This window comes from Halichoeres trimaculatus, unplaced genomic scaffold, assembly GCF_033239565.1.
Source record: "Halichoeres trimaculatus isolate MK-OKI-2021-1 unplaced genomic scaffold, fHalTri1.1 fHalTri1_scaffold_4, whole genome shotgun sequence".
Taxonomy (NCBI): domain Eukaryota; kingdom Metazoa; phylum Chordata; class Actinopteri; order Labriformes; family Labridae; genus Halichoeres; species Halichoeres trimaculatus.
The window spans coordinates 29587804-29600885 of record NW_027437182.1 but is presented as its reverse complement, the minus strand read 5'-3'; the positions used below and the strand labels follow the sequence as shown (position 1 = coordinate 29600885).

Below are 13082 nucleotides of genomic sequence, written 5' to 3'. Positions count from 1 at the left end.
GCACTCACTCTCAGCTCTGATGTAACAGATTAGATCCTGGTGACCTGAGTTTGTTGCATGCTGTGTATCAGGTCATCTTTTATGATACAGCAAAAAAAGATTAAGGAATCTGGACCATAAGGGGACATGAAATACATACCAGAAAGAGCCATCACACAGACACACTGATGTGCACTTAACACTTATATGGGTGCATTTGATGTTTGGGTTGAGTCAATGTAAGACTAATATGAATCTATCCACCATAATAACATGTGTGTCTTAGAGAGGCAAGTTGATCTTGTGGCAAAAGGCCAGAAATCAGCCTAAAACTCAGCAAAAGTATAACAAAGATTGTGAAGAATATGCAATAATGTCATTATGTAGTGCAAGTCAATATGGCATGTGATGAATTAATGCTATGTTTTCTATTTATCTCTACTTTCCAGTATCTCTCAACACTATTTCTGTTGTTGGACAGTGTTTTTTTTTTTTCCAACACAAGGTCCTCTTCTTGCAAATTCCCCTTACTCTCCTCTTCTTCCTTAGCCAACATGCTACCTAACATGTAGTTTTCCCAATGCTAAGATTCATCTTAGGATGTTGAACAGCTCACTTCAGTTTCATCTCTTTGTCCCAATGGTGTTATGTGTTTGCAGAGCTTCATCTCAGAGTCTAGTTCCTACTTTAAGTTTGAGTACATGCACGTGAGATTGTTTTAGTAAGGAGTATATTTGAGCCTGTCTATCACTATAACTTTATTTTGCGTTTTAATTGCATGGTGATGATTTAAAGATGAGTTCTTAAACAAAGCGGAGCATCACATGTCTGTCACACCCATCAGCTGTGTTTGTGCCAAAATTATCATCTTCTCTGCGTGTTACTGTTTTCATTTTCTTTGTGGATGTTTCTTGGGAAAAAAGGATTCAGGTTGAGTTAAATCAGCTGATCAGTGTCACATCCTCTGTGACTACTTATCTCTGGAGCTCCAGGCGTTTCCCTTCTTTCCCTTCGTGCAGGTTTTGAGCACAAAGTTCAGGTCCAACACCCTGAACAATATGTTTGTGAATCAGGCCACAGAGGTTTTTAATCCATGATGATCTCGCTGATGATTATTTTCTTTTTGAACTTAATTAACTGATGATGGTTTTTAATGACAGAGTCAAAAGCTCCTCTTTGAGGTGCAGGGAAAATATCTCTGTTTTGGCAGAGAATATGATGCTGGCAGATATCACAACGTTGCTACAATCAAATTATGATTCAGTACAATTGAGGTGTTTCATCCAAAGCCTTTGGTTGAAGCTGTTTGCCGGATGGCTTTACTATAACCTCAACTCTACGTCTTTGGTGTCAGCATGGCCATCTTTGGGCTTTATAATGTCTCAACAAAAAGCCAGTGAGTGATGTCATAGAGACTGTGGTTTTTACAGTCTGTGGTATAAAATCACAACTCTATAATGATTTGGTTTTAGACATTTGTTGCTGTATGGTTCAGAAGTGGAAATTAAAACACTAAGGTTCTTGGATGAAACGCTCCTTTGCTCGACCCTCCTATTAGACGGTGGCCTACAAGGGTCAAGAGGTTGCTGTGATGCATGACCAATATGATTCTTTCCCCCTGCCTGTGCCCAAAACCCAAAACAGAAACAAATTTGTTACCAGTTTGTGATTGTGGCCTCCATTGGATTGGACCTGGTCATATGTTGATATTAAAGATTTATTTAAGTTAACAAAGAAGATTTTTATATTCGGCCGATTATTTAATGATTAAAAAAGTAAACAAGTGTAATTTTTATTTACCTAATTACAAATACAAATGATTGTGAATATTATATTTTATTTCTATTCAGCTAAACAAAGCTAATACACTTTTTTTTCTTCCAAATAAGGCACTGGACCCATGTTTTTGTCTTGAATGAATCTGGAAGAACTTTTTATCATTCATTCAAATAATTTTGATGAGTTGACACATTTGCAGCGTTTCCTTTTGGTATGTTATTTCTGGCTTTGTGTGTTTTTAACTTTCGAATATTTATTGTGTTTGGTGTTAATGCAGTTGTTTTGACTTTGTGCAGCCCACTGAATTATCTAATTTACATTTGCTGCACATTTCCATCATTGCATTTGTTTAATACTTTTGCATCTGTCTGTTGAGTTTGCATGGTTTCTGAATTTGCAGCACGTTTTCCACTGATGGAAATCATTCAGGTCATTAAGCATGATCTCCTGTCAGCCTCTGTGCTGTGAGCTTACGTCCATGTTTCACTTTTTACGCAGCTGAAGACAAATTCTCCCGCAGGGCCGATAAAGTTGAGTTGTAGTTGAAGTGAGAGAGCAGGGAGGTCCATTTTTAAGTAGAAATATTCACTCATGTGCAAGCAGTAAGTAGAAGAGGGATAACATATCAAAAACCACTTTAATTTTTTAGACTACTATCAAATCTGACAACACGATCACAGTGAACCTAACCGTTCTACTAAAACTGTCTCAACACATCTGCTTGTTTTTCTTCACAACATTAGAGAATATTGTGAGTCAGTCTGGGCAGCAAATGTCACTTATTAACCAGAGATCCCACGTAAAAAGACAGACTTTGATTTGTTTTTTTAGATGCTGGAAAAGTGAAGCGTCCTCTGGCATTCTTCCACCTGCAACGATCTTTGTAGTTTCATTTCCCTGCTTTGCAACAGTGGAGCAAAGTGTTGGTAAAAAAGTACCCAGACAACCACTGTTTCCCGAACACAGTTTTCACTTACACCATATTGATACACATGTAGAAGTAGAGTGTCTGCCTTATTTAACCTCATCAGAGGGTCAGTTTTCTCCCAGAACTATTAATGTGATGGATTCTGTCCAATCAAGTGACGTTCAATTGAGTTAGATGGCACAGTATGTCTTCTTGGACTCTCACCAGCACATTAATGCTGCCAATGCTGTAACTGATTGTCCATATAAAGAGCAGACTGCTCAGACAAGCTTGTTTTTGCAGTTGGTTTTCTGGTCATTTTGTTATTTTGGCTTTATTATCCAAGCAAATTAACGATCGAGGATATGTAATTGAAGTTTTGGATGCCAACCAAAGGACTAAGAAGATAAATGATGTATCATCAGATGCTGTTTCCTTTTTTAAACTTCACTTTCTAATAAGCACAAACTGGAAAGGACCTTAACTTTGTAAAATGTGTTGTTTCAGCCTGATTTGTAACAGTGGGTAGTTTGATTCTCAGCGGTTATCAGAAGTCAACCTTGTACTTGTTGCCAAACTGTCACTATTTGTCCCTCTCAGTGTCTGCGGTGAGGCCAAAGCCAGAGTGTGATGTATGAGGTTAACCCTGTGAGTGAGCACAGTGTTGGCAGCTCTGCTTGGCCCAGTCCTCTGCAGATAACTGCTGTCTAAACAGAGGATTTATGTTCTCTAAGCGCCTGCCTCATTCCTCCTCTTCCTCCCTCAGATTCTGTGTAACATCTCCTCGTTTCTCTTCCTTTGCTCTGCTGCTCTCTGTGTCTCTGCCTGGTCCTCTGGGCCTGTGAAGCAGAAGCACCTGGAACATTGTGTAGTGCAGAGCAATTAACAGGACGAGCTTGAGTTTTTTTGGCACCTTTTTCTCAGTAATTGTGTCTCCTTCTGGTTTAAAAGTGTCCAAAGCTACAAACCATTTCACGTTTTCTTTGTTGTTTTCACTCCGGGCTCAGGTTTGCTGGTAGGTGTGATTCTGCGGTACGGCATCCCTGCCACCAGCTACCCCAACAAGACGCCCCCAAGCTGCACGCTGAAGGAGGGTCCTACCAGCACCCTGCTGCTCAATGTCAGCGGAAAATTCCTTGAGTACACCCTGAAAGGAGAGATCAACTCCAGAGAGATTCACAATGTGGAGCAGAACGACATGCTGCGCAAGGTAACAGGCAGAGGACAGCTACACCCTGACAGATCACTATCTGCCAGATTTATCCTGTCAGAGGGGCTTTCTCTGTTTTTAGCCTCTGTTATTTCATACATATCTACACATATAAGGATGTGAATAACTTACAGATGAATAAAAGAGTGAAATTGCTCCTGTGGATTACTCATATGGTCACCAGGAAATAGGCTGGTGAAGGGAATCCTTTGAGGCATGTTTGTCCTTTCAAAGTTAGTCCTCAAGAAGTGCTTTATGAGATTTGTTATATATATATTCAAATGCAGTACAAAGCATTTCAAAAGTATCACCAAACAAAAAACCCCAAAACGTTCAAGCAGCAACCTCCAGTTAAAACCTGTTCCACTGAACTGGTTATAAGCTGAGGGAAGCTTTGGACTTGGATGTTCAGGAACCAGTTTAAGGAACCAATGTCTAATCCATAACCACTACACCAAGCAGACCTGTTCGGTTCATCTCGGTTCGGCGCATATTTTGTGGCATTTCCACTGACTTATCCCGGGGACAGATCCCCAAATAACCGAGACGAGCTGTCCCACTTTTTGGGACCCTTCCGTATGGGTGCCAGACAGAATCGATCCGCTCTTGGAAGGTGGAGCCACAACACTGCAGACTGTTGATTGGTCAGAAGAATCGTCACTTACCGTGCGACATCGGCTGCATTTCTCCTGGCGGCACACAGCCTTCTCTGAAACAAAACTTGATTGCACTTTGTAACAGAGAGCTACATGACAATCACAGAGAGGACGAAATGCTGCATGTCTTCCATCTATGCCCTTTGTTCACTGTGTTGTGTTTTTCTTCTTTGTTGGATTTAATAGCGGGGTAAACTGTGTCACGCTGCTACGGCGTCACGCTATTGTTTAACAGCTGCGGCTTCCGGCTGACACGCCACCTACCACGAGAGGGCACCGTTTTGCTGTGGAAACGCAAACGGGATCAGGCTTAACTGTACCAAACCGTGCCAAACCATACTGAACCGACCCGGACTGCTTGGTGGAAACGTGGCTCAAGACTGGTGAAATCTGGGCTAGGCTAGTTCAGAGGACAGTTTGAGGTTTGAGAAATCTTTAGCCTGTTTGTTAAAATGAAAATTTAGACCAGGTAAAAATCGGACAAGACTAGGTTTACTGGCTCTAAATCAGGACCTGTTCGACTGTGGTCAGAATGGAGCCATGACAAGCACTTTTATATTTGACCCTGGGACTGAAAAAGGAAACACAGGCATTGAAACACTTGTATTGTTAAAAATGAGGTTAAGGTCAGAAAACATTACGCTGAAGTTTAAAAAAACTATAACATCAAATGTTACGTTATTTTAATTTTATTCATTCATACTGGATAGAAAGTACATTGGGGACCAAAAGTGTGCCTCTGTTTGGGATATGCAAACAATATTCATATTGTGCCAAATTATAGACCCTCTCCTTGAACCCTTCTCTTCCAGCCAAAAAGTTGACAGAAAGACAAAAACCAAAAGAAAAAGTTTATCAAAAAAGGAAAAAAAGTTTCAATAAATATAATATTTTCATTCAAAAACACATCAGAATGATGAATAAAAATGAGATAATATAACACTTGATGTTTTAACTTCACCAAAACGTTATTGATGCCAATACCTGTCGTCACTTTGGCTCCAGGGGTCTGCTGTAAAAATAAGCGGTGAAAGCTTTTATGTTTTTGTAGTTTTCACAAATACACTGAAGGTTATATAAAACAGAAAGGTTTTTTTTCTAAAACGAGTAACACACCTCCAGAGCAGTAACAGGTGCAAAAGATGAAGAACCAAATGCTCTGCGCCAGATTAGGTACTGGGTTTAAGTGTCTATTTTTACACCAGTGTAAATCATGGGTGCAGTCTCAGTACCTTTTTTCTTCATTTGTAAAAACTATTTGGAGGGATTTTTTTTCAATAAGTCATCTCTTTATATTAAATCCAAGAGCTAGGCATATATTTGCATAATTAGGGTTTATATATCAGCAGACAGAGAGTAGGCGTTCTGTAGCTGTTTGTGAAGCTATGATTTTAACTCTCTTTACCTGGTCCCATAGATGGATAAAAAGTTAGTAGTACTCTCTTCAAGTAGTCATACGTGTTTTAGATCAGACTTGACCAAATGAAACACCAAAGTCACTCAATACACGCAAAGTAAAATAAAAGATGTAACTCTTTGATGAAAGTTCAGTTTCTGAACAATCTGAGCCAGCTAATGACAAAACAAGGATTTTTAGTAAGGTTTCAAAGAAAGCGTCGCCTGTTTTGCAGCTGCCAACAGAAGTAATCTCCTGGAGGTAGTATAAATCATAAACTTGGTGTACCATGTAGGGTTGTTCAAAATACCTCAGTATAGTGTATGTGTAAAAAAATGGGGTTAGGTTTAAAAGATACCAGTCTTCCTTTAATCTTCCCCTTATTAATTCTCTTTTCCAGGTGACGTTTGACCCTGAAGTGTTCTTCAACATCTTGCTGCCTCCAATCATTTTCCATGCTGGATACAGCCTGAAGAAGGTAAGACATGGAGCTAACCGTGGGTCTGATTGTTTTGTCGGAGTAACTTGAGATGATTCGCTGGTTAAGTGCAGGCTTAGTGCACATTCAGGCTGCCCCAAACTGCTGTCTCATTGGACAGACTTCGAGAGTCGTTAGTTTACTAAACACAAGAGGTCCTTCTGCGGGGAAGTCCACAGCAGATGGCTTTCATTTCCTTTAAACAAAAGGGCTGACACTGACAACATGAGCTGTTTCTGCTTTTGAGCCACAAATACGTTTAGTTTGGGGAATTCTTCTGGTAGATCTGCGGTTTCCTGATTAATCCATCACAGTGTTTGCTGGCACAGTGGCTCTCATGTGTGAGGATTGCAGGTTGTAGATCTGGAGCATCATGCTTCAGAGCCCTGACCTTGGATCGGTGGAGAGTGAAATGTGTTTCTCCAGCTGCTGATATCTGATCTATGTTCTTATTAAGAGGGTGCAGCTCATCCTTATCCGATTAGACCGTGATGGATGAAATCAAAGGGGCTTGTCCATGTGTTTTGATAGAGCAAAAAGCACCTAATGCCAATCTCACTAGAGGTTACAGGAAAGTGGTCAAGTGTAGGAGGCAGTGGTGGTCAATTATTTTTGGTCCTGATGGAAACATTCAAGTTATCGGACTGATTGTCAAAATATTTGTGCAGACATTTATGATTAAAGGAGGGTGATTCTACACACACCAGCATGCAGGGCATCAAAAAACAGATGCAGGACCAGGATCTTTCAGGCCACTCATGAGACATTTTCAAATAATTTCAACATTTTTTTTCTGAAACTACTGACATGTTGTTTTTTTAGCTCTGGTTTTGACTTTTTAACTTCAGAATAATAAAGATTTACTTTGTCCAAATGAATATTTGCCAAATATATTTATAGTTCAAGTTATACCTTCTGACAAAATACTGTACTGCGTGCTGCATAAATGTATCCAAGTAAAAAGTAAAGTTTTGAAATGCTTAGTAGGTTGTAAGCAAGTCTTTCTTTTATGCGTTTAAAACACTCAAACTTATCCTTATATACCCTGCATTCTGACCTCTCTGTGTACACTTTCATCTCACTCCGAGAGCCTACACCTCTTTCACAAATATCTGCTCAGAATAAGTATTAAGTGACGATTGGTGTCAAAGCTTTAGAGTCCCTGAATGCTCTGCAGTTGAGAGAAACCCTGAATTAAAGAGAACCGTAACAAATCCAGATGCAAACTCTGGCTCTGTCACCAGAAACTAGCAGGCATGGGTTACTCTGGATCTCAAGATTTCACAGTTAATAAGGGTTAATTTTTACTTAACAGTTTTTCAAGGAAGTTTTATTGAAGTTTGTACAAATAACATGCACATTAACACATTCAAATTTCTCAGACACCTGGAAAACTGGACAGTGGAATAGTATTGTAAAAACATGTATTAAATTTAAAAGTAATATAGTGTAATGGGGAGGAGGTGGCAAGGAATGATGACATATCAATTTTTTTTTAAATTTCCATACTTTGATAACCATAGTTCTTCTAAAACAATAGCGTCTACATTCATAGGATCTGAGCCCTGAATGGTGTCATCACGCTCAAAATACTTTTACTGCACAGACAAGTTAAATACTTCTCTCTGATTGGTTATCACATAGCAACAGTTACAGGCAACAGTCAGACCGTAAACACCAAGATTTACTTTCACTTTGGCTTCTCAAATTCTTTCAACGTTATATGAAAACCTTTGTAAAGTTTTCTTACAGCTAATCATAAAGAATAGGCAATTACTGGGGATGTGGATCTCATCCCAGTCTTTGCATGACTTACAGTTATCATATCAGTGCGCTACAGGAAATTCAGTTACACATTAAGGCCCTTGAAGCTTGGTGTCTTGAGAGCCTTGAAATCAATGTGTCTAAAACAAAGGAGCTAGTTTTTCACACAAAGCAAGAACTGTCATCAGAGCCAGTTTTACTTGGTGCTCAGTTTGTTGAAAAGTAGAAACTTTTAAGTATCTTGGGACAGTTCTTGACCGTCACTTGAGCTTCTCTGACAACATGGATTTTATTTTTAAGAAATGCTCACAGCGACTTGGTCTTGTCAGAAAATTAAGCTTTCTTGGAGTCAGTCCGTAGATTCTACAGCTTGTGTACTCAACTCATAGTGAGAGCATCTTGTCTTTCCACCTTCGTGCTTGGTTTGGTCACTTGAGCTGCAAGTGTAAGGGCAAGCCAAACAAAATAGTAAAAATGGCGGGCAAAATTGTGGGACAACCCCAGAAGCCTCTGGCTGACACTTAGGACGCGGTCACACTGGTAAACCGTGACGTGCTTAAGCACGCTTCAGCCCTAAAGCACGTTTCAAACAGCCAGTGTGACCGCAGCCGTGAAGTGCTTGAGCAAGATTCTTGCGCGTGCAATCCAAGACGTATGATCACCACGAGCGCATCTCACAACAATCAATTTAAATAAAGCAGGGTGTAGTAAAGCTGTGTAGGGCCAAAACGACGAGGAGGAAAGCCCAGAGAATCCTGGCAGAAAGCTCCCATCCCCTGTCCTGTCACTTTGAGCCCCTGAAGTCTGGGGGCGCTATGGAGTTCCTTTAGCCAAAGGTCTTTTTAAAAAGTCTTTTATACCAAACGCTACCACCATTTTAAATATGACAAAGTGACAAATCCACAAAATGACCTGAAAAATGAACTGTTTTACTTCTACTTTAATATTGTGTGACTGATATATGTCTTTATGCATGACTATTTTTTGTATTTTAGTGCTGTCTGTCCCTTGTGTTGGTGAGCCAAAGCCATTTTCCACTTTGGATGACAATAAAGAAATATTCTATTCTATTCTATTCTATTCTATTCTATTCTATTCTATTCTATTCTATTCTATTCTATTCTATTAATGTCTGTCAGTTTAAATACATTCTAAAAGTTGGGGCTGTTTGGACAAAAATAAAACTGGTACAGAATTGAAGCTAGCACATAATGTAAACTCTTTGCCAAGTATGTTATGAGATACATTGGTATTTAAAGACTTATTATGTAAAAGAAAATGTCGTATTATGCTCTGACAGTGACAGGAAAGAGAAACTCTAGCAGGTGCATTGCTGATTCATGTGAGCCTGTTCTCCTTATTTAACTGTAGGTACCATCACTGTAAATGTTTAGGTAACAGCGTGAGTAATAGCAGCTTTGTGTAAGAATGTTCCACCTCGTGTGAGTATAAAAGCCATGTAAGCTATTTTGAGAGGGCAGTGGAATTAAAGGCTCTGTAAGGACTTTATAAGGGATCTTGAAATAGTCTCACTTTGATATATTGGCCTGTTCATAATTCACGATTTGAAATGAGATTATTCGTGCTAAAATAGGTTATTTCTAGATTATATTTCTTAGAATCTGTGGTTGGGTCAGATTTTCCAGAGAGAACAAGAATCCATTCACAGTACATAGACCAAAAGTCTCGTTCACAACACTACAGTGGCTGGCACATTTCAACAGTAAAAAGAAAGATCTGTGTTTTTCTGTGCTGAGGAGGATTTAAAGGATTTATTTTGTGGCTATGGTGGACAAAGGAGCTGGATTGACAAGAAGAAGAAGGACGTCTAACTTCGTTCTGAAGAACGAGGTTACGTCAGCTCTGCTTGGTGAGGTTGAAGTTGGTAGATGAGTATGAGGTTATATTCGTTCCTCCAGAAACTGAACTTAAATTAAAATATTGAATTTAAAAATCATGATCTGTAATGGAATTTAATGTTTTGAAATTGAATTAATTTTTTTAATCCTATTTTTTTAATTGAATTTGAAATTGTATTTTACCTTTGAAAATTCAACTCTTTTTATACTTTAAATTCAAAAACACCAAATTCAATTTCAATTCACAAAAGGCAGATTCAGTTTGACGATTCAATTTTCAATTCAGAGCACCACGACCATTACATCTTCTTGTGCCCATTAGGGAGACTAATCGAGCACAGATTCACAGACACCCTCTACACGTCCACGGACTCTCCTGTCATGATGCGTTCCATTGACCTCAAAACTGGGAAGAAGGACCTGGGAGTGATGTCTTCTCTGAATCAGAGTTTAGTCTGAAATAAAAACGTGCTGACATACCAGGGCCGTTGTGTTAGCCGTTGTTACCATGGGGTGGTGAAGATCCTCCGAGTTCCCTGTAGGAAATTACGGCCTCAGGGGGTGTTCAAGTTGTTTTGCTCTGACGAAAGGGGTGTGTATGTGATTTTGTTCATGTCTATACCAGCTATCCCTTTCAAAGTCGCGGGGCGGGCACAGGAGCCTATCCCAGCTGTCACTGGGCGAGAGGCGGTACTGGTCGCCAGTCGATTGCAGGGCAGCATAGTAGACAGACTACCATGTGTATGTGATTTCAAACCTGATTATTCAGCCGCTGGTCTTCAGCCATCATTGAACTCACGATCGTCCCGCTCAGGGGGAGTGTGTACAGTTAGACACAACACAGGAGAGTCCGCGGACGTGTAGAGGGTGTCTGCGAATCTGTGCTCGATTAGCTTCCCTTACGGGCCCAAGATGACGTAACGGTTATACCGCTCTGAATTGAAATTGAATTGTAAAATTGAGTCTGCCTTTTGTGAAATGAATTCTGTTTTTTTTTTTTTAATTTAAAGCATAAAAAGAGTTGAATTTTCGTAGGTAAAATACAATCACAAATCCAAAAAAACATGAATTCAATTATAAAAATAAATTCAATTTCGAAACATTAAATTCCATTACACATCATGCTTTATAAATTCAAAATTTAATTCAATTTCAGTTTCTGGAGGCACAAATATAACCTCATAGAAGAGGACTGGTAGGACATAACCAGGATTTAGTATCCCAGAGAAATAGGCTACTTCTCATTCTGGCCAAAGGAGTCACTGCAGCCACTGGCAAAGGGATAGTCCTCACAGATCCTATGACGGTGATCATTGATGTAGACCCTGCCAACACTGCTTGTGTAAAGGATCGCTGTCCTTCCACTGTTATAGAACTGCTCTCTCATATTTCTTATCAATTGCAAATGCAGTCATCTGAGCTTTGTTTACTTTGAAATGGAGGTGATTATGTCTCAATTGTGGTTTAGTGAGACGTTAAAGATGAATGCTGTGTCACTTTGGAAATGCCTGCCTTCTACTTATTCACTTTTTTCTCTTGTGTCACATCTGACATAGGTTTATTGGGCATCAGTCATGACGTAGTATCATTAGAGATTTAGATGTAATATAAAAATAACTACAATAAAAAGAAAAAAGCTCAAGCTAGAAGCTCAGTGCCCGTCATTAGTTCTTTGTATTGTAAAGGCACTGGGAGCCTGGAGCAGGTTGTGTCAGTCGCTCTGCAATATCAAAGCCTGTTACAGACAAGCGTTTATGTTTCTCTGGTGAAAGTTTAATTCAAGTAGGAATTTGCTGAGTCAAACATCAGGCCCCTGGAAACAGGAAGCAGATTGTCCTTGTCTGTTTTTATAGAGACTCCTTTTTACAAGCGTTTGTTCCAAAGAGCAGATATGAAGCTCGGTGTCAGCTCACCTATAGGTGGAAACAGAACAAGATGCAGCGCTCTGTTTGGCTGCTTGTTTGGCTGCTTGTTTGGCTGCTTGTTTGGGTGTTTACTTGTCAGTCCAGTTGATCATCTGCTGCAGATCTGTGCAGCAGAACAAACAGGACCGTAACTGACGTGAAGATGTTTGTGTGTAATTATCTGTTAGTCATCTCACTGTGCAGCCACAGAGGATCTGTCATTTAAACCCTGAACATAATGAGCAGTGTTTTTATGTCTCTCTGGTTAACTCTTTGGTGTTTTTCTTCACTAAAGTAAAGTTCCTCCTGAGGAAAAGACTGTTTCCTTTGCAAATCTGAATCAGCACTTCTGTTAGACTGTCAGGAGGAAGCTCAGATCTGCGGATGTGATCCGGGGATGATTTCATGTTTGCTGATGTTTGTTTTACAACCAGTCAAACAGCTGAATGTATGTTTGCATTTCTCATCCTGTTTGACAAGATACTCACTCAACTACAGCCGTGACAGGAATCCTCAAATGCTGGGAGACGTTTGATATATAGAAGTTGTATAAACTAAAATATCTGCATGACTGAGGTCCTAGCAGACTGTAAATAAATCATTTGGTTTACCCGTTAGAACTGAGGGTGTGATGGGAAATAAAAATTTACTCACAAACTTCAAATAAGGCACATAAACTTCTTTTAAGTTTTGTTTCAAACTATATTTTACACACATTTAAGGCCAATGATAGTAATGTTTTTGCCTCAGCAGGAAGTTCTTTTGAACCAACCTGCAGATTTTGTTGAGCTTCACTTAAGTTTTTGTCGCGTTATCACTGTTGCAATTTGAATAATTAAGAGAAAAAACAGCAAATGGGCTCAGCAATAAAAAGGGACATCTTTGACACAAGATCAGAATAACAATGCTAGCTTTGTTCACTTTACTTAGATACATAGAAATGAATTGAAAATTATCTTTTGTCTTGCAGAGACATTTCTTCAGGAATCTGGGCTCCATCATCACCTACGCTTTTCTGGGCACTGCCATCTCGTGTTTCGTTATCGGGTGAGTCTTTGTGTTATTCAGCCTGTTGATCAGAATCCTGCTGGTTTTGAGCTGAATCACCTGCTGTTTGACCCGCACCTTTTGCTCTCCTCACTCTTTGGTA

The 13082-nt window shown here is 39.6% G+C and overlaps 1 protein-coding gene across 2 annotated transcripts in view; it reads left to right on the top strand.

The window, feature by feature from the left end:
• slc9a7 (solute carrier family 9 member 7) overlaps positions 1-13082 on the top strand; it is a 45959-nt gene that overhangs the window by 1023 nt on the left and 31854 nt on the right. For both annotated transcript variants that reach the window (XM_074668932.1, XM_074668933.1), the window contains exons 2-4: positions 3673-3875; positions 6328-6405; positions 12903-12979. In XM_074668932.1, the coding sequence (XP_074525033.1) occupies positions 3673-3875; positions 6328-6405; positions 12903-12979 (358 nt within the window). The remainder of the gene's footprint in view (positions 1-3672; positions 3876-6327; positions 6406-12902; positions 12980-13082) is intronic.